At 53.6% G+C, this 20670-nt stretch overlaps 1 protein-coding gene across 8 annotated transcripts in view; it reads left to right on the forward strand.

Annotated features, from left to right (window-relative positions):
• TBX3 (T-box transcription factor 3) overlaps positions 1–6671 on the forward strand; it is a 433177-nt gene extending 426506 nt beyond the window's left edge. For all 8 annotated transcript variants that reach the window (XM_064674670.1, XM_064674671.1, XM_064674669.1 and 5 more), the window contains 4 exons: positions 102–178; positions 1483–1640; positions 2970–3673; positions 4399–6671. In XM_064674670.1, coding sequence (XP_064530740.1) covers positions 102–178; positions 1483–1640; positions 2970–3673; positions 4399–4845 — 1386 coding nt within the window. In that variant the 3' untranslated portion in view covers positions 4846–6671. The remainder of the gene's footprint in view (positions 1–101; positions 179–1482; positions 1641–2969; positions 3674–4398) is intronic.
• Positions 6672–20670: the final 13999 nt, after the last annotated feature.

Raw genomic sequence — 20670 nt, forward strand, 5'->3', positions numbered from 1 at the left:
GCGCTGGGGGAACTGGGAAGAGGGGGTTTTGCTCTTGTTTTTTAACGCGAAAATCCCCTTATTCTGCCCCCCCGCCTATTTTTTTTCTCTCCGTGCTCTAGATCACCCAATTAAAAATTGACAACAACCCCTTTGCCAAAGGTTTTCGGGACACCGGGAATGGAAGGAGGGAAAAAAGGTAAGTCTGGCTCGATCACATACAGGCACCTCGTTTGGTTTTCATGTGTAAAGCTCAGAACATGAGCAGAGGTCAAAATCACCTCGACTTGCCTCCAAACCACACTTCCCCCCGCCAAAATCCATAAGGATCTTGGCGTTAATAACCCCAAACGGATTGCATGGGAATTCTTTCCTGCTTTCCACAGTTATTTTTCACGTTGCAGGGGATGACTGGCCAAAGGGAATGCAGCACATTAAGCAAATATCACAGGAGAAAGAAGTTTCCCTTAAAAATCTGAGAGGGAATGTTCCAGTGTAGTTTGTATCTGGGACTGGAGAAGAGGGAGAAGTGAGGGCTGAGCGCTGGTTGAATCTCCTCTGGCATTTTTCTGGGGGTTGTATCGAAAAAACGTGGAGGAGAAACATATCAATAAACTGCTTTGACAGAGATATCTCGTGAATATGGAAGTAATAATGATAGAAGATTCTTTATTTTTTCCCAAAGCAGCAGGACACAGTTTGTGTCCCAGGTAGATGGACAAAACTCGTTATAATGGGAGTGAAGATTTTTATTTTTAACATAAGAAGAAAATACAAGGAGAAAATAGAGAAAGGGACAATTTTTTTTCCCCTTTGATGAGGGATATGTCTGTTTTGTTTTGTTACAGCAGACAGGATATTTTAGCCATTTGCACTGGGGTTTAGATAATGAACAAATCTGTCTGTTCCTCTTTTTTTTTAAACAAAAAAGAAAAAAAGAAAAAAAAGAAGGGGGGGGATGTGATGTAAAACAAGGGGCCTTTCTCCCTGCCCAGCACACACACACACAAACATGCACACGCCAGCTCCTCTTGTCCGTCAGTGTGAAAATAAAGCCAACGCTGGAGCCACAGGACGGAAATGATTTCTAATTTCTTTCTAAATATAAATAGGTTTTTACTCCGGGTTAATTGTTGGTGAAAAGATTACACAAAGTGCCTAACAAAATAACCACTTCCTAGCAATCTTAGCAACCATTAGGATGGCTCATATCTCTGGAACATCCTCGGTTATAAAAGCTAATCTCCAGGGAATGCTTCCCTCTCCCCTCCGCCCCTTGTCTTTAATATCTGCCCTCGCCGAGGAGCCGCTCGCTCGCCGCTTCCAAGAAATCTCCTCTCGTTAGCAGCCAAGCCCTGCCTGCCAGAAACACGCTCTCCTCCTCGAGGGGACCGTGGCCCTTGATTCCCCTGTCCCACTCATCCCAAAATGTGAGCTCAGGAAGGGGCTGGGGAAGGAGGGGGGTGCCGGGTGCGCTCTGCCAGCGGGTTCGTGTGCCCGCAGGAAGCAGCTGACCCTGCAGTCCATGCGGGTGTACGACGAGAGGCAGAAGAAGGAGAACCCCACCTCGGACGAGTCGTCCAACGAGCAGACGGCCTTCAAGTGCTTTGCCCAGTCCTCCTGTCCTGCCGTGCCTGCCGTTGGCACCTCCAGCCTCAAAGGTGAGAGCTGTGGCCCCTGGACCCCACCCAGGAGAGCCTGCTCTGTGGGGTGACACATCCCAGCTGCTACCACTGCCCTCTGGCACTGGCCTGTCTTCCTTCCTTCCTTCCCCCTTGCCTTCCTTCCTCTTCTTTTTTCATATTTTTTCTCTCCTTGCACTCTTCTCTCTCTTCCTTCTCTCTTCTCTCTTTAGTTTGTTGCTTCTTCTTTCTTTTCCTCACTCTCCTTCTTGCTTTCATTCTCTTTCTTCTTCCCCCTCCCTCCTCTTCTTTCCTCATTCCCTCTCTGTCTTCCTCACTCTTCCTCTCCTTCTCCCTCTCCCCCCAGCCTCCCTCTCCCCTTGCTGCACATTCATCCCTCCCTTCCTCGGTTCAGAAAGGAGCCGGCTCCGAGTCAAGGGAGCAAAGACAGACCACGGGGCAAAAGTTCAAAACTGGAGTCACTCCATTAATATTCCTCTCCGAATCTGTTATTAGAGGAAGGATCTTTCCCCTGGATACAGTCCCGAACTTTGTTATAGAAAAGTCACCCTGGGTTTCTCTCCGTGCAGGGTTGGGAGCTGTCTGCAGCTCTCTCACATGTATTAATCCATCCAGGGGCAGGGAGGAGGGTGCAGGGGGAGGAGGAAACAACCTCTTTTTTGTAGTTGCTCTACTCGTTTTTTTAAAGGGCTGCCGAGCTGAGGGGGGGGGGGAGCTGGGAGGGGACCCAAAAAGCAAACCAGAGCTTCGCACCTGGGGCGCTGAAATTAGGAGATGAAGTGCAGAGGAATCCATTGGAGCCGTGCATGCGTTTGGGGAGGAGGAGCAGGGGGGTCCAAGGGGTGATGAAGGAGAGTGGGAGGTCGGTCTCTCTCTGCGTTTCCAAAGTTTGCCCATTGAAAGGGATGAAGACTTTGTAAAACTTCGTAGGAGGCACATCCCCAAGGCCCTTCAGCCCAGCCGCCGCTGTCCCACCGCTCCGCTGCCTTTGCTGCGGCCGGTGGGGGATCCCTGGGGGGTCCCTGGGGGGTCTCTGGGGGCTCTGGGCAGCCCCGGAGAGCGGAGCCGCTGGCCCCGGGCCCGCCCGACTGGAGGGTCTCTCCTCCGGGCTGTCGCTTTGTTTCGCAGCCAATTTCGCTGCGTTGTGTAAAACTCTGGCTGGCTTGTTCGGGGCGGGCGGTGGGAGCCGGGGGCTGTATTTATTTATGTAATAATAATAAAAAAAAATAGTATTTCCATACAAACCTCTGGCCAGCCAGGAAGCGTCTCTGCCCCCTGTGGCAGCCCGATGGGGATTTCGGGATGTGCAGTGCCGGATCCCAGCCCCGGGCCCCCTTTGTCTTGCAGATCTCTGCCCCAGCGAGGGAGACAGCGATGCAGACAGCAAAGACGATCCCTTGCTAGAAGGCAACGAGTCGGGCAAAATCAGCACGACCACCGCCGGCACCCCAGCGCCGGCCAGCTCCGCTGCCACCGCGGGGGACGACCCCCGGGAGAAGGGGGGCAGCCCCTCCAAAAGCCACTTCTTCCCCGGGGACTCGGCGGGGAGTAGGAGCCGGGAGAGGACTGAGAAAGCCCCTCCGGACTCCAGGCACAGCCCGGCTGCGATCTCTTCCAGCACCCGGGGGGGAAGCCTGAGCGGCGAGGAACTGAAAAGCCCCCTCAGGGATGGCCCCAAAGTAGATGAGAACAGGCTGCTGGGGAAAGAGCCCTTCGCCCCCCTGACGGTCCAGACCGACAGCACGGCCCACCTGAGCCAGGGACACTTGCAGAACCTCGGCTTCCCCCCTGCCCTGGCCGGCCAGCAGTTCTTCAACCCGCTGGGGAACGGGCACCCGCTGCTGCTGCACCCCGGGCAGTTCGCCATGGGGGGGGCTTTCTCCGGCATGGCCGCGGGGATGGGGCCCCTCCTCGCCACCGTCTCCGGGGCATCCGCCGGGGTCTCGGGACTGGACAACACGGTCATGGCCACGGCGGCGGCCCAGGGACTCTCGGGAGCATCGGCGGCTGCTTTGCCTTTCCATCTGCAGCAGCACGTCCTGGCTTCGCAGGTACCGCAGCCTCCCCCCGCCAACCCCCCGCCGGAGCAGGAGGGTTTCAACCCCGGGGGAATAGAGGGACAGCGGGCACCTCCTTTAACTTCCCCGCTGTGGCGAAGTGCCTCCTCTCTTTGCAGGGGCAGTCACAGCGTTTGGGAGAAAGTCGGAGGAGGGAAAGTCGGGAGGGGGTGGGGGCCGGCCCAGCTCGATCTCCCGGAGCTCTCCCACCCTCCCCGCGGTCGTCCCACTCCTGTGCTCCCTGTGACACTGTGCCGGGGCCAGGCCTCTGCATCCCCTGCCCCCGCCGGGGGCGCAGCTCCGCAGTGTGGGGCTCGTTGGAGCCTGCGGAGCTGCCGTCGGGGGGGGGATGAGCCCGGGGCTGCCCTGCGGGGCGGGGGGGCTACACCTGCGGGTACAGGGCACTCGCCCCAGAGAAAGAGAGTCTCGCAGTGAGGAAGACAGATGCCACGGCCCCCGCAGCGAGAGGGGGCCGGCGGGGTGGGCGCCGCGCAGGGCAGAGCACGGGCAGGGTCTGCCCCGTTGGGTCCTCGCGGTTTTGGCCTCGGCACTGGGAGGTCGGGTCTCCATCCCCTCCCGTGGGCAGCAGCAGCTTGGCCGCTGTCAGCTCCCCACTGACGTGGGAGGGTGCTGGCGTGGGGGTGCCGCGAAGCATCTCCGGGGGTGGGTGTGCAGGCCGGTAACCCTTTCTTTCCCTCTTCTCTCCTCCCCTCCCGCAGGGCCTGGCCATGTCTCCCTTCGGAAGCCTCTTCCCCTACCCCTACACCTACATGGCGGCGGCGGCCGCCGCCTCCAGCGCCGCCTCCAGCTCGGTGCACCGGCACCCCTTCCTGAGCGCCGTGCGGCCGCGGCTCCGCTACAGCCCCTACCCGCTGCCCGTGCCCCTCTCCGACGGCAGCAGCCTCCTCACCACCGCCCTGCCCGGCCTGGCCGCCGGCTCCGGCGAGGGCAAGGCGGGGGGGCTGAGCGCCAGCCCCGGCTCCGTGCCCCTGGACTCCGCCTCGGACCTCACCAGCCGCTCCTCCACCCTCTCCTCCGGCTCCGTCTCCCTCTCCCCCAAACTGGGCGCAGACAAGGAGGCGGCCACCAGCGAACTGCAAAACATCCAGCGCCTCGTCAGTGGGCTCGACCCCAAGCAGGACAGATCCCGCAGCGGCTCCCCGTAACCCCCCGCGCCTCCGGGAGCTCATTTCAAATCAGTCTCGCAGTGCACTTTGTTTGAAAGAAACCACATCCTCCACCCCGCGAGTGTTTTTTTTTTTACCCTCTCCTTATTTTTTTCTCTCTTTTTTTTTTTTTGTTTTGTTTTTTTGTTTTTCCGATATAAAATCCCGCGGTTTATCAACAAAAAGGTATCTGGTGGAGCAAACGGGAAGAGGGGTCGGGGATGGGGGAGCAGAGCCGAGCTGGGAGTGCTGGGTCGGAGCAGCCTGGCCGGGCCGAGGCACCGGTGGGGTTTTGTGGCACCCTCCTTTTTTTTTTTTTTTTTTTTTAAACAGTGTAAAAAGAAACACCAAAACACCCAGGAGAAAAAAAAAAAAAAGGAAAGAAAAAAAACCTAAAAGAAAAAAAAATTTAAAAAAAAATCAAACAGACTTACGAATAAAAATTAAGTAAGAGAAGTGATTTTTTTTCTTTCCGAAAGAGAAGTGTGTAAGTAACTCGCATATTGGTTCTTCAACAGTTGTTTCTTGGGCGGGTTGTTAACGACAACCCCCTTAGTCGATATTAAGGGAAGCTGTGTGTTTAAAATATTATTGTGATGTCTGAGAGCCAGTCGGTGGCTTTTTATTTTTTTTTTTTTTGCATGTTCCATAGTAGTCTGCCTTTTTTTTTTTTTTTGGGGGGGGGAGTATTTTTTTATTCCGGTGGGGTTTTGTTGTTTATTTTCAATGCTCGTTTCAAATCCCAGGGAAAAAAATTATTAATGATAAAAACAAAAATAAGACTTTCGTCCCTCTACCTTAAACATCCTCCCTGTAGCAGCAAAAATAAGAAGTGTAGTTGGAAAGAAAAAAAAAAAAGTGATTTTATTTTATCTAAAAACCTCTGTAGCTTGACTGTAGGTTTATCACAGCTTTCCCTCTTTAATTGTATATGCAATAACAAGGTTTAAACATACTGAGAAGAAGAAAAGAGCGGACACTATTATTAAAACAAAGTATTTATGTAATTATTTGATAACTCCTGTAAATACGTGGAATATGAATACTCGAAATTAAACTTTAATTTATTGACATTGTACATATCTCTGTAAATATGACTGCAGCCGTCTTCTTTTTTTTTTTTCCCTTCTGTTTTCATTTTTAGTCGTTTTCATTTCAAGTTTGTAATTCCTTTAAACATACACCCCCGACCCAGAGGAGAAATTCCCCCATTTCTGAGGGCTCACTTTTTTAAAGCGGAGCTCAGCCCAGAAAAACCTGACCTCGTCCTTTTCTAAAGGAGCCGAATGCAAAAAAAAAAAAAAAAAGCAAAGCGGAAAGAAACGAAATTAATCAAAGACCTTAAAAGAATCAAAAGAGAGAAAAAGAAAAAGCAACGTGCCATAGTGGCTTTTAATCCTCAGTTTCTTCGGTGTTCAAAGCACTACTTGCCGTATAAAATGTCAACAGCAAAATAATAATATACATTAAAACACGACAACAGGCTTCTCCAGTGGCTTGAGAGAAAAAAAAAAAAAAGGTGAAGATTCTAGGATTTTCTTTACTTTGTTATTATTTTTCCCTCTTTCCTCGGTATGTCAAAACAACCCCGCGATGGAGTTTTACTACTGTGCTTATTGTTGTCTTTGTTTGAGTGAGTGCATATTTTCTTGGGTTGAAAGTCAGGTGCTCGGAGCTGGTTCAAAGGAAAAAAAAAAAAAATGAAGGTATATTTTGTGTTATATAAATGTTGAGAAGTTCTTGCTATTTTTTTTTTCTGTAATTTTTTTTTTCCTTCCCCCTTTTAAAAAGTCACTGAAGTTTCAATAAATTTTTATTGAAATGTCTTGGGCGTACTCTGTGAAATGCCTTCACCCCAAACCCTCCCCAAAGTGCCTGGGAGGATGGAGGGCTTGAAAGATATATATCCCTCTTCTGCCGTTCTCCTCCACCCCCCCTTCCCCTTCCCAATATTAAGATATTTCTCCTGGAAGGAGCCAGTACGAACCAGTCGGGATGGTGTCGTTTGAATTGTTGGGGGGGTTGGGGGGGAAGGAGGAGTTTTAAGCAAACTGTTTAATGTACCTTTTCCGTCTTTATCCCTCTCGCTTTTAAAGTCGATCCAGAGGCTACTAAAGTCACCTCTTTTAATGGAACAATATTAAGTGGCGTTTGAAAAGTTAATGAGAAAGGCTCAGCTATGCTTTTATCTGTCATAAATTAATAACGCAAAAGTGAAGAATTAGAGAATAGATCAGTTAAATTTTAATGCAGAGCCCTCCTTCAGAGTTTCCAGGTAGAGTGCTCAGGAGTTGATGGTGTTGCTGGGCTCTTTTCTCTCCTGTCCGAGCAGAGGATTTCGCTTTTCCATTAGTTATCACCTGAAAATACTTTTTTTAATTTATTTATTCCCTCCCCCCTCTATTGGAATCCCCTCTTCTCGCCCTTAGGCTCCAGATATATTGAGATTAAGCTAGAAAATGGCTGAAACGGGGACAGACATCCAGGCTTCGGGCTGGACCAGTGGCCTGGGAGGTCACTGAGAGGAGAACTAAGGAGAACTGGCAGCCCCTGCCTGTACCTTTGCCAGTCCATGAGCACATCATTTAGCAGAACATATATATTTCTTGTTAATGAGATTTTTTTTTCCCCCATCCCTTCAACAGTTAGTGGCCCGTATATTGGAAAGTGATTCATCCTCCGCCAGTAATAAATATTATAAGGATGTACTTCCAGCCCGTATCCTGTTTTATGCTCTGCCTGCCCCTCGGCCCGCGGCCCCCGACTCCTGCGCCGGCGAGATAAAGGGAGGAGAAAGTGGCCATAAAGCTTTTTTCCCCCCGATTTTTTAATTAAAAAAATCCCCCCGCGACCATCACAGGTTCGGGTCCCCCTTGGTGGGGGAACGGGACCCTTCCCATTTCAACTTGGGGGTCGGGGTGTGTTTTAAATACGCGGTGCTTGCAGCGGGGGAAAGGTTCGGGCTGAGCAGGATTTTTTTCTCTCCCTCTTCCCCCACCCTGGGATGGGCCAAGGTGATGGCTGCGGGAAATGTCACTTGAGCTGATGCTCCCCTCAGCTGGCCCGGGCGAGGAGGGGGCTTTTAGGGATAGAGGTGGCGTCAGGTCTGGGAAAGGAAATTAAGGGAAGAAAAAAAAAAAGTCCACCCGAAGAAGGAGGCAGCGGCTGCAGCAGCCAGCCCCGGAGGCTGCAGACCCACAGGCCGGTTTCCACACACGGATCCTCCTCGCGGGTGGGAGCTGGAGCCTCTCCGGGAGGGGGAATCGGGCCCCGGGGGGAGCAGAGCTCTGCCAGCCCCTCCGGGCGGCACAACCATCGCTGCTGCCGCGCTCAGCTCTCTCCTCTGCTCTGAGCTCCGGCCTCAGCGGCAGCGCGGACACACCTTTCCACGCCAGACCCCCGCAGCCCCTTCGCTCCCATCTCTTTGGCTTCAGGAATGACGGGGGGAACCTTTATTTTTTCCCTCGCCACAGCCGCTGGTCCCCCCGGTCGCTCTTAGAAGGGGAGGACTGTTGTGGCCTGTGTGCGGAGGGGAAAAATTTCCTAGTCGGCGATTAAATTTGCTGTTGATGTTCAGAGGAAAGCAACACACACTCAGACACATCCCCTCCCTCCTCGTCTCGCTTTCCTGCCGGCCCAGGAGCCCGGTAGCCGCTCCACAGGCCAGGCGGGCACCGGCAGCCCCGGGGCGCCGCAAAACCCGAGCTCACGGTTTATTCTTTTTAAGGTTGAGGGTGCAGCGTGATTGATTTAAACCCCCCCCCTCTTTCCACGGGCCTAACGCTGACCTCCCCCTCCGCCATGCCCTTGCAAGAAATCCGTGTACCGCAGGTGTAACTCTGACTTGCAAATGGCTTTATCTCTTGTGTATCTTATTTGTATATAGTAACGTTAATGAGTAACTCTTGTGGCGCTTGTGGATGGAGGTAAACAGCGAGCAATCTCTCTGGATTATCCTGTCTATTACTCACCTGGCGCCTGTCTTGATATCCTCAATGGTTTTATGGCTGATGCAGGCGACCCGGCGCTGGGTGGGGGGTGGCCGGCGGCGGGGGGGGGGACTCCGGCGGGGCGCCGGCGCCATCTCTCGGGCAGCCTGGGCAGCGCCGAGAGACCCCCGAAGGGACCCACGGCCCGTGGGAGGGGGGCACAGCACCCACCGTGGAGGGGGGGAGCTCGGGGGGTGGTGGGGCGCGACAACATCCCGACCCCCCCCCATCCCACCCCGACCCCGGCCGGGCAGCGCGGCGGAGCTCCCCGCAGGCTTCGCCTGGAGCTCAGATAGGTTTTACCCACGGGAGTTTTTAGCCCCGAGTCCAAAGTCTCTGGGAAAGCGGTGCTGGGGCCGCACCGTCGGGATGTGGGGGGGTGGGTAAAGGATGACACACGCTGCGGAGCCGCAGCGACCCGGGGAGGGGGGACAGCGACAGCGACACCCCGTCGGGGCGGGCACCCGCCCTCGCCGGCGCGCTCGGCCCACGCTCCGCTATTAGTTAATTATTGATTGATTACAAGTGAAAATTTATGACCCTCTTCCCCCCCACACCCCCCGCAGCCTCCCGGCCCCTCGCACGCACACACGCTCCTGCCCTCTGCAAACACTCCGGGGGAGGCGGGAGGCGTGTTGTTGTTTTTGGCCTTGACAGCTTCCAGGAATATGAAATATTTAAGCCCTTCGGTCGATCTCCCGTACCCTGGACGCCCTTTTTTTTTTTTTTTCTTTATTTTTTTTTTTCTCCTCATTCCCCCCCGCTTTCATGTCCCGGCTCGGAGGGGTCCCGCGGCGGCCGGGCCCCCTCCCCGCACACAGCCGGCGTGCGGGCCCGGAGCATGCCAGGCCTCGCAGATCAAAGGGACCTCTCCGGCCTCCGCACAAGGGGAAGAGGAGAAAAAAAAAGAAAAAAAGAAAGAAAGAAAGAAAAAAAAATAGGTTGATTTCTTTAACGATTGTTCGTAAAAAGTCTTGGAAGCGGGGACTATCCCGCCTCCTCCCTCGCCTCAGGCTGCAGGATTGCACCGGGAAACGATTTTGGAAGGGTAGAAAGAGGGCTTGGGAGAAAGGAGAGAAAAAAAGTTGAAAAAAAATATTAAAAATATAGAGGACATGCTTGAAATTTAGCAGCCGCGTGTCTGCAGGAACGCACACACCGTCCCGGGTGGGAGCTCGAGTCGCAGCCCCCGGTGGGCAGCGGGTCTGGGCTGCGCTCAGACGTGTGCCCCCCAAAATGGGGCGAACCCCAAGCCCCTCAGGGTGCCCGTGTGTGCGGGGGGAGGAGGCAGGGCGCGCCCCCCAAGTTTCTGCAGGTCCTGCTGCCGGGAGACCCGGGGCGGGGGGTCCTGCACTCCGGTGACCGCAGCGCGCTGCCCTGTCCGCGGCTGAGAGACGGACAGGCGGAGGGATGGACGGACGGACGGACGGGTCGGCTGTTTGTTGTCTCGGGAGGGTAAATGGTCTGATGTGGCGATTGCCTCGAGGCGCTGGCGCTTGGCACGGCGGAGGCGAGCAACCGTGGCACCCTGTGGAGACCGCCCTGCTGCCCCCCCGGTCCCTGTCACCCCGGTCCCTGTCACCACGGCCCGGAGGGACAGCCGGCCGGGCGGATCCGTGCTGGAGGCGCCGGGACGGCGGGGTTGGGATCAGTTTATGGGGGAAACGGAGCGGGAAAAACCTCCCTCCTTCGGCATCTACAGCCGCGCCTTGCAGGGAAACCCCCGTCCACGGGGGCACGGAGGCACCCCCCGAGCCTTCAGCCTCTTACACACGCTACAGGCACATACCGGGACAGCAAACAGATCCACACCGGGACATTCCGGCCCGTGGAGATGGGGGCTCGCATCACATTATCCCCCTGACCCGCCGACCTCTCCCGCAGCCCGCCCCGCACCCATCTCCCTCTGCACCTGAAGCCTTTTGGCTGCTTGTGGGGAGAAAGAGCCAGCGGCTCCCAGGGCACCAGCTCCGCAGGGTGATGCCCGGGGATGGTTTGGGGGTTTTGGTGTTGGCGTTTGTGTTTTGGGTTTGGTTTGTTGTTTTTTGGTTTTTTTTTTTTCTCCAGTCAGCCCCAAACTTCCCACGTGCTTCTCCCCAAAGCCCGCATTATTAGGGAATAATTAAGGCGTGTAAAAACACGGCGAGGCGAAGCCTTTTAGCTTGAAGTGGCCGTTCAAGGCGCTGTTGGAGCTCCCGGCCTCAGTTTCTCGCCCCGGGGCGAACAGGGTGAGCCCCGAGGTCGGGCCGAGACTCCAGGGCTTCTGCGAGACTCTGGACCTGCACTTTCCTCATCTGCCACCGGTCCTTGGAAGCACAGCCGCCTCGTAGGCACCACCTTTGGGTTTTCTCTTTTCTAATCCATCTTTTCTTTTCTTTTTTTTTTTTTTTTTAAATGATTTGATTATTCTGGAGTAAACACGTAATCATTATTTTTAAACACTCTCAGCCGAAACAGAGTTCGACCTCTAGCGCAGGTAACCGCGGCCGTAATTCCTGCTGAATTTCACCTCGGTCTCGCTAAATTAAGACTTTCCTAGACATGGCATTGAAAAAAAACCCCAAACCAACAACAAGCGGGCTGGGCTGTGCTGTGCCGACCCGACCCCACGGGCATCCCGACCCCCTCCCCTCCCGAGGCAGCCCCCCTCTGTCTCCGGCTTCTCTCCTTTCCGAAGTCCTTTCAAGCTTTATTTCATTTCAAGCCGCCAAAGCGGCACTGACAGAATAAAGTTATCAAGGAAATAAGCTCGACAGAAAAAGCCAGTGGTGCTTTTGCCCCCCGGACCTGCTCCTTGCAGCGAAGGTACGAGCGGAGCGGCTCCGGGGAAAGGGGGGAACCGGCCGAGGATGGGGAGGGGGGTCGGGCTTGGGGCATCCCATCGGCTGGACTGGCGGGTCAGTGAAACAAGGAGGTTTTCTTGGGGCAGGAGGGAGCTGGAGGGATTTGATTCAAGCTTTTGTGCCAGACCTGGAGTCTTTTATCTGGTCCCTCTGAAGGAAAGGGGGTCCCCGCCATCGCGCTGCCGAATCACGCTCCTTTGGGAATGTGCCACCGCGATCTTCTTGGCAGGATTATTTCCCTTCTGCCGTGAAACATTTCCTAGGTGCTCACGCATTTATTTTTCACAGGTTTCTTAAAAATATATTTTTTTTTCCAGGTTTCCCTTGCCGTCCATCCGTGGCCTTCCCCGCGGATTTTCGAGGGGCGCTTTTTAAATCCTCCCTTCTCCCGAGTCCTTTTTTCAGCCGGTTTTCATTTCTCCCGTCTCCGATCTAAAAATCAAGCAGAAAAAAAAAATGTCGAACCTTAAATATAAATATAAACCAGGTCAGGAGGCTCCCCCGCTCCGCTTGCTGGAGCGGGTGGGGGTAGGGGCTACCCCTAGGAAAAGTGAAAAGCTTGTTTTAATGGGCGGTCATTGCTAAATCTCACCTTAGGGCCAAAACGACTCGCGACCCATTGCCCTCCTTACGATGTATTTATTTGTCTCAGTGGCACCAGCCGTCAGTCATTAGTGGGGGGGTTAACCCGAGAGCCGCCCCCGGTGGTGGTGGTGGTCTTGTGGCTTTTTGGTTTGTTTTAAATATGATTTCTCAGCAGGAAGCTCTCCAGAAGAGAGGGAATAACCTGTCCCGAGAGGGCTCCCCGGTGGACCACGGGGGGAACGAGCGCAGCGAGCGACGACCCTTCCGAAAACGGTTTTGGTCTGAGCCGGAGGGATTCGGTTTGCACCCCGAAGGGTTCGCTCCCGGGAAAAGCGGCGCTTGGGCCAGCAGAGATGTTACTTAATGAATAACGACGCTTTCCAGTATTAACAATAACGGAAGGGGAAACAAATGCAGAAGCCCGAGCGCAGGAGCAGCCACGGAGCCTGCGGGCAGCCGAGCGAGCCGTCGCCGTCCCCGGCACCCCGAGTGCAGCCGGGCAGCAGCTCCGGACCCCCGCACGCCCACGGCTGCGCTCGCAGGCACGCAGGTCTGTGGTTGCAGTCACTCCACGAGCTCCAGAACCGCTCCGTAGCTGAACGTCCCTTTATTTAGATACAGCTTTCTCTGCACGTAATGCGTATAAAAAAGCGCTGAGAAGCTTTATATAGGTTTCCAATATTTATATAATTCAGATACATATGTGTGCGTGTCTGTCGTTATATAAAGATGGTGGAGAGAGCTGTGGCTGTGAGCGCGTTATTTCACTCCGCACAAGACGTGTGTGCTGTGGGACACCGGGCATGGGGCGTCCCCGTCCCCGCTGCCCGCACACATCCCCTCCGGCCCCGGCTTTCCCAGGCTCTGTCCCGCCTGGCCGAGCACATCCCGGCTGGGACCAGGGGCTCTAGTTGGTGGATTTGGGATCTGTTAGCTCGGTTAACTTTACCATATTTTCGTTATCGCACAACCAGCGTTTCGCCGAGCAGTCCCAGGCTCTCCCACCACCCCCGGGGCAGCTTTGGGGGTCCCTGATCATCGCCCTTCGAGGAGGGGGAAGCATGTAGGAGCCTTCCCGGTACTTGTGTTCACACCTCTTTCACAGCCGGCTCTGGTTCGTTCCCTGTGCCAAATATTTAACCAGCGGTGGGGAAGAGAGATAAACCACGAATTTCATTCTCTTTTATCAGCCAACTCGGCATCCTGCAGCTCCAAACTTCTGCTGTCAGGAGGATGGACCGACGGTGCGGGAGTGCTTGGCCTGGCTGGCACCGGGCAGGGAGGGAGGGAGGGATGGATGGATAGACGGCCGAAGGGATGGATAGATGGATGGGTTGAGGGCGGAGGGGGTGGTGGTGGTGTCACGTGTGGCCTCCGTCCTCGTCCGGCGGCTCATGCTGTCCTGAAACCGGGAACTAATGAAATTAAGGACTCATGAAATCACGGCAGCAGGCAGGACCTGGATGCCCGGTGCCAGCAGCCCCCATGTTCGGGAGAAGGAGAGGAGGGTGCCTGGCTGCTGGGGGTGTCCCCGGGGCCGGGGCTGCTGAAGCCGGGGCCGCTGCCGGGGCCGTTCCGGTGCCAGGGTTGCTCCCGGGGCCGGGACCGCTCTCTCCCGGGGCCCGGTGTCGCCGTCAGCCGCTCCTGGAGTGCCACCTGGTGGGAGCAGCCCGGCAGCACGGGCAGGACTCGGCTCCAAGGGTCCCCGCAGCCCCCCGGGAATCTTGCCCTCAAGGATGGCAGGGGGAGAGGGGCAACGGCGGGATGGGGGGGAGGACGTGTCTTGGGGATGACCCCGAGTGCCTGGGCACGAGGGATGCAGAGGATGCCAGTAGCAGCATCCAAAAGGAAAAGACCAAAGTTTGAAAGTGTTACTTTTTCAGTCAGAAAGAGTCCTGTAAACCCTGCGAGGCCCCCTCCTGCCGTTCACCTGTGACACTGAGAGCGTGTGTGCCGGGCTGCCCTCAGCACCCCCAGGATGGCTCCTGGGGATCTCCACGTACTCCACAGGAGAACCCTAGTGCTGGGCATTCATAGGGAAGCAGCACTAGGCCTGGCATTTTTGTAGGAAACCTCCCAGAGTGTTACAGGGGTGTGTGTAGCTGCGTTCTGAGAGCAGACGGGCTCCTAAAATGAGCTGTCACCCTCCTGGCTGTGCCCGAGGGCTGGTTTGTGTGGCACAAGGTCTCCTGGCTCTGTCTCCTTGGGTTTTTGTTGCCTTCCCTCACATATTTACACACACAGCTATTCTGCTTCCATGTTTTTGTCGTTGCTCATGTGTCAGGCTCACTGCTTGCTCACTCACAGACAGATCCAAATGCGGGCAAGCACCAAACTAATCTGTTTACATTTTGTTTCAGAGTTTTATTCATATTCCTCCAACTCGTCTTGCACACTACACAACTGTCCTTCATAAGCAGTTTATAGTTCTTCTCTCTGCCTCTTCCCTCATGACAAAACTATTCTGCACCAGAAACTGCCATTTCACATGAAACACTTCTCTCCAGGCCAGAGATTGACTTGCTTTGGTGAAACCGGGGGGCACTAAAATGTGAGAACAAGGATGTAAAAGCAGGAAGACATGCATCAAACTTCAGGGGAAACAATGGGAACGATATTGATTGCTTTTTAATGTGCAGTGATCACACAATGGAGAAGAAAGCCTTCCCAGAAAAATAAAAAAATGAGACACTCACCCCACTTTAGAAGCTGGTAGCAGAAACTTGTGTTTCAGTGTAACTTTGGGGCTAACTCAGAGCGGACCTCATCCCAAGGCTTCTGTAGGGAAGTGGCTTTCCAGGTCTAGCAGAGCTTCCAAATAAAGTGCTGTCCTACTTTCTGGCTGTCTCTGAAGGGTGATGAGGAATGCCCATTGTCTCTGCCTAGGCTGGTGTGTGCTCTCATTAAGGCCTTTGAATTGTGTGTGTGCATGTGGGCGTCAGAGCTGTTTGGCAGGGAGGGACGGGCAGGGTTCCTGTGCAAGGTAATTCCCTGGTCCCAGTGGTCTCAGAGGTTTCTGAACGATTTTTAAACCCTTGGAGCCTCAGTGCCTCCAGGAGTGGTGGGGAGGGAAGGTGGTGGCGGGCAGGATGGTGGTCCTGCATCACAAAGGTTTAATGGAGCTGTGTGAACAGAGCTCTGAGGGAATTCACAACTGCAAGGGCAGAGCCTTCCCTGGGAGTAGCAGCATTAATCTGAGGTGTGTCAAAGTAACCCCACTTTGCTCCTTGGTGTTGGGTTCTGATCTGAATTGACAGGGGTTAGGCAATTCAGAAAACAGCCATCCCTGCCTTCCCTTAATGACTTATCTCAAGTCCAAATCACTACATTTTCAGGGAGGATGGTGTAACACACAAGAAAAAGTGTCAGGGAACATGAAGGCACAGCTGTTCTTTCCACTTGGGTAGCTGCAATCGGTTTGAATAATGGATATTCTGTTCAGCTCCTTTGAGGGGAACTTGGAGTCTCCAGCTCCTCACTAAGAGGAGACACGCTGATTTATCATTTATTTATTGGATTATAACCCTGTTTTACGGGTAATCAATTGTTGCTTTTTCGACTTCCTCTTAAATCACATCACCCTGGTGCAATCAGGGGGTGAGACCACTCCAAGTGCACAGAGGTTTCCCTTGGAAAAATATTTCCACCAGATTTTTAGGTGTTAATGTGGGCAACTGATGGAGGAAATAACAGGCAGGGTCTGATTTGTCCCTGTACTCTGGGGTTGGTGAGGACCCTTGAGGGGGAGGGGAGGATGTGTGATGGAGGGTGACATTTCCTAACCTGCTTTGTGGCTTGGGGACCTCGGTGCTTTCCCCAGCTCTCCTTTTGAGCACTGTGCACATTGGGCTCGCTCTGCTCTCTTGCACTGAAAGGTGCTGTGACAGAAATAACACCCATTTTGGGGGCCAAACCCAAAATTTATTTCTCATAAAAAGTAAAGGGGGATGCACACTCTGTAATGTCAGACAGCAGGAGCTATGAAGGCTGCCCTTTATTCCTGGCATATCACTTGAACACCCCCCCAGATGCCTCCCTGCCTTTGAACAGGACCTGACGTGTCTCCAGTTGTGTGTACACACAAAATTTAGTCTCAGGGCCTTGCACAGCAGCATGGACACTCTGCAGGGCCACCAGGTGCCCAGCTGGCACAGTGCTACCCCTCCTGGTGCAGCTCTCAGGCTGTGCCCAGGTGCAAACCCTTACCCAGCAGGAGCAGCAGGGCCCAGCTGTGGTCAATAGAGAGAAAATTAAGGTTTGAACTCTCTGCAGGAAGGAAGAAGGGCCTGAATCTTTATAAGCTTGATTCAGGCCAGGTGAAGGGTTTTTTTCCACAGTGCTGCAGTAGCTGTGAGAGGCTGGCTGGGAGAGGACCTGAGATGGGGAGCTTTGGATTCACTCTGGAGGTAGGAGCTGTGTGAGAAGCAATGGGGACGTGGGGTGGGCACAGGGATGGAAATGGTTGCTGTGTGGTTTCCTCTCTGCCTTTCAGAGCTGCAAGGTGGGTGTTTTGCTGTTTTAGATGTGCCTTCCTTGTGACTCGAAGGGCTCCAAGGACTTGGCAGTTCTGGTTTCTGCTTCTCTGGGGACCGGTGTGATGAGCAGACACAGAAGCAACATGATTTACATGGAACTGAAGGGTGGGGGAGAAAGCTGCTTTGTGCAAATCTGAAATTTGTGTGTGTGAAAGTCTGGGAAGGGCTCGTAGAGGTTCCCTGTGGTGCTGCTTCTCCTCCTCCCTGGTCCTTCAGCTGATGATGGGTCTGCTGCCCTCCACCCATGGCTGCAAGTTCTGGTCTGGAAAAGTGTTAAGTCGAGGGGTCTGGGGTTTTCCATGGTGTCTGTGCAGATATCCAGCTGGTTTCATGCTTTGCTGAGGCTCTTCTAGGCTTTCCCTTGCTTGTCTGTGGGACTCAAGCTAGAGCTAAGCAAGCCCAACCTGGTTTTTGGTCCCCAGGTGCCAATGTGTCCCCAGAGAGAGTTTGTATCCAATCTGCACCTAAAAGTTGATGTGAAAGGGTTTGAGTTATGCATGGGGTCCTGTCTTATCAGTCTCTGTGCTCTTTGATTTTTGGAGTTCCTTGGCTAGAGAACAAAGGAGGCAGCCTGGGTTCGGGGAGGATGTTGAAACTCGGGGATGAGTGGGGCAAAGATTCTGCTCCAGCATCAGGAGTATAGCTGGAAGGGAAGGAACTTGATAAACAAGTGACATGCTGCCTCTGGCTGGCCTGGCAGCCTTTTATCATCCTGCATTCATCTGCCAGCCTGGCTGGTCCATTCAACACCTGCTTTCTTATGTGAGAAGTCCCCAAACTACCTGCTGTGTTTCTTATTTTGAAGGACCTCAGTCAGGTACAGCATCCATGTGTAATTTTCCATTCTTGGCAAGGCACACCCCAGGAAATCTGGGCCAGCCATCTGCTGGGAATGATTGTCACTTGGGGCTGTGGGTGCTCTGGGGCAAGTACAGCCAGTAACCAGCACACAAGAACATGGCAGGAGTTGTGAGGGGAGCTTCTGGCTGTTACTCAACACTCTGGTCTTGTTCAGTCTGAAATGGAGTAGAAATAAATACTGCTTTTTGGAAGCTATCCCTGGGGAAATGTGACTTCCTGGCTTTTAAGCAACCTGTTACCCCCTCTCAAGGTTTAATGTAGGAAAAGAAAAAAAGGTTGGAAGTGTGTGGTGGGCGAGAGTGGGTGGAATCACCTTATTTTCTGGTGTCTGTTTTTGTCAATCCTACCTGTCCCATATTGTAACCTCCTGAATATTGTTGTTTGCCCCTCAGTGGGTGGGTTTTCCTGTGCTCAGCTTGGCCAGCCAGGTACCCTTTCTATGATGGGAAGTTTAATTGCAAAACAGGTTGGGAGCTGAGTCCATGACTTGTGCTGTGCCCGAGTGGAGGTTTGAACCAAGGCCTCCAAAGCTGGGGTGAAACCTGGGCTGCTCAGTTGTGGTTCTCACTACACTGGTTATTGATGTGCTCCAAAGCCTCAGTTTCCACCATTTCATGTAAAATTGAGCAAAACGTGGGGAAATAACCTGAGTCCTTCTCCTAGAGTTGCCAAATGAGGCTCTGTGTGAGTAACACCCATTTGTGCTGATATTACTGCAAATCAGGTTTATTCCTGCAATATTTCTGAAATCCAGCTTATCCTAAACGTACAAGGGCTTGGAGTTGGGTTTAGGTGTGTAATGGACATCCTCCTCACCATCTGGGACTGATGGGTCATCAATAAGTCAGCAGGAGGCCAGCATTTGTACAATGGATTGGCAACAGTTGTGCATGTCCTTTTGCAAGGAAAATAGGCTCCTAACATGAAGATAGCAGGTATTATGTTTCTAGTCTTTATGGAATTTATGCAGATACAGACTGTTGGGAACATAACCCAGCCTAGAAAGTTGTGGTGTTCACTCCTGTATAAAACATCTTATTGATGATGAAATCATCAAATGAAAAATTAATCCAGTGCAGTAGCTTTCCTGGAAAATAAATATTTCCTCAAGGATCGAGTATCTGGTATTGTCTTGTGGCAAAGACGAGCACATCCTTCAGCCAGGTGACAAAAGGCACGGAGGTATATACAGCTTTGAAGATTGCCATGGCAAATCAGACCCTTCAGAGGGGTTATTAACCACCAGAACTAGTCAGAGAAGTGGAGGGTTGTGTCTCCTATAGTCTTGAGATCCAGTCAGGACGGATCTCTGGAAGATCATCAGCCTCAAACAGGAGCAGCTGGATGATGCTGGGAAACCCATAACACTGCAGGTTGGATTAGAACAACCTGGTGCCTTAGTGGAAGCACCTTTTTGGGTTAAGAAACGTGCTGTGATCATGAATATAGTAAAGAGAGGAGAAAAGGGAGTATGTGCTGCCCCTGGTCTGCCAGAGGAAGGGCTGGATGCTGGTGAGGCAGCTGGGAAAGTGCTGCCGGAGGAGGTGGCTGTGCTGGGGATCCTGTTTTGTGCTCAGATGCAGAAGGATGCACATCAGGCTCCCGTAGAGCCCTGTTTGCATAAACCCCCGGTGAACGTGCTCGCGTTTTAAGGAACTGTATGAAAATATGCCACTAGATGGCCCCAGGAAGAAGGCGGATCAGGCTGCGGGGCCCGAGGGAGCGAGAGGAGGGCAGCAGCCTCCAGCAGGCACCTGGGCACCCTCCGCAGGGCTCAGCTCCCCGCTCCGGGGAGGGGCTGGGGTGGCACAGTCCGACCGCCGAGACACCGCTGGTGGGAAAGAACAAGGGGAGCACTCCGAGCTCCCACACGGCCTTATCTTTCTCAGCACCTTCTGTTGGACTTCGTGCCATGGGAGTGTGCTCCGGGGAGCACACAGGTGTGGTGCCTCCCCGGGGGAATGGTGTGAGCTGCCTGCTCTGTTGTCGTGTCCTGTAGGAGTGGTGGGAGCTGCCTGTTCTAGTGGCATGTCCCATAGGAGTGGCATGAGCTGCCTGTCCTATTGTTGTGCCCTATAGGAATGGTGGGAGCTTCCTTTTCTAGTGTCACGTCTCATGTCCCATAGGAATGGTGTGAGCTGTCTGTCCTATTTCTTCTGCCCTATAGGAGTGGTGTGAGCTGCCTGTACTAACGTGGTACCCCATAGAATTGTTGGGAGCTGCCTGTCCTAATGTGTCCCGTAGGAATGGTGGGAACTGCCTGTCCTATTGTTCTGCCCTATAGGATTGGTGTGACCTGCCAGTCCTACTGTGTCCCATAGGCATGGTGAGAGCTGCCTTTCCTATTGTTGTGCCCTACAGAAATGATGTGAGCTGCCTGTTCTAGTGCCATGTCTCATGTCCCATAGGAATGGTGTGAGCTGCCTCTCCTGGAGTGTCCCATAGGAGTGCTGGGAGCTGCCTGTCCTGGTGTGTCCCATAGGAATGTTGGGAGCTGCCTGTCCTAATGTGTCCCATAGGAATGCTGGGAGCTGCCTGTCCTGGTGTGTCCCATAGGAATGCTGGGAGCTGCCTGTCCTGGTGTGTCCCATAGGAATGTTGGGAGCTGCCTGTCCTAATGTGTCCCATAGGAATGCTGGAAGCTGCCTCTCCTAGTGTGTCCCATAGGAATGGTGGGAGCTGCCTTCCTACTGTTGTGCCCTGTAGGAATGATGTGAGCTGCCTGTTTTAGTGCCATGTCTCATGTCCCATAGGAATGGTGTGAGCTGCCTCTCCTAGAGTGTTCCATAGGAATGTTGGGAGCTGCCTGGCCTATTATTGTGCCCTATAGGAATGGCATGAGCTGCCTGTCCTGCTGTGTCCCATAGGAATGCTGGGAGCTGCCTGGCCTAGTGTGTCCCTTAGGAATGCTGGAAGCTGCCTTTCCTATTGTTGGTGCCTTATAGGATTGGTGTGATCTGCCTGTCCTGGTGTGTCCCATAGGAATGTTGGAAGCTGCCTGTCCTGGTGTGT

Source organism: Pseudopipra pipra, chromosome 18 (genome assembly GCF_036250125.1).
Source record: "Pseudopipra pipra isolate bDixPip1 chromosome 18, bDixPip1.hap1, whole genome shotgun sequence".
In the NCBI taxonomy this organism is placed as follows: Eukaryota; Metazoa; Chordata; class Aves; order Passeriformes; family Pipridae; genus Pseudopipra; species Pseudopipra pipra.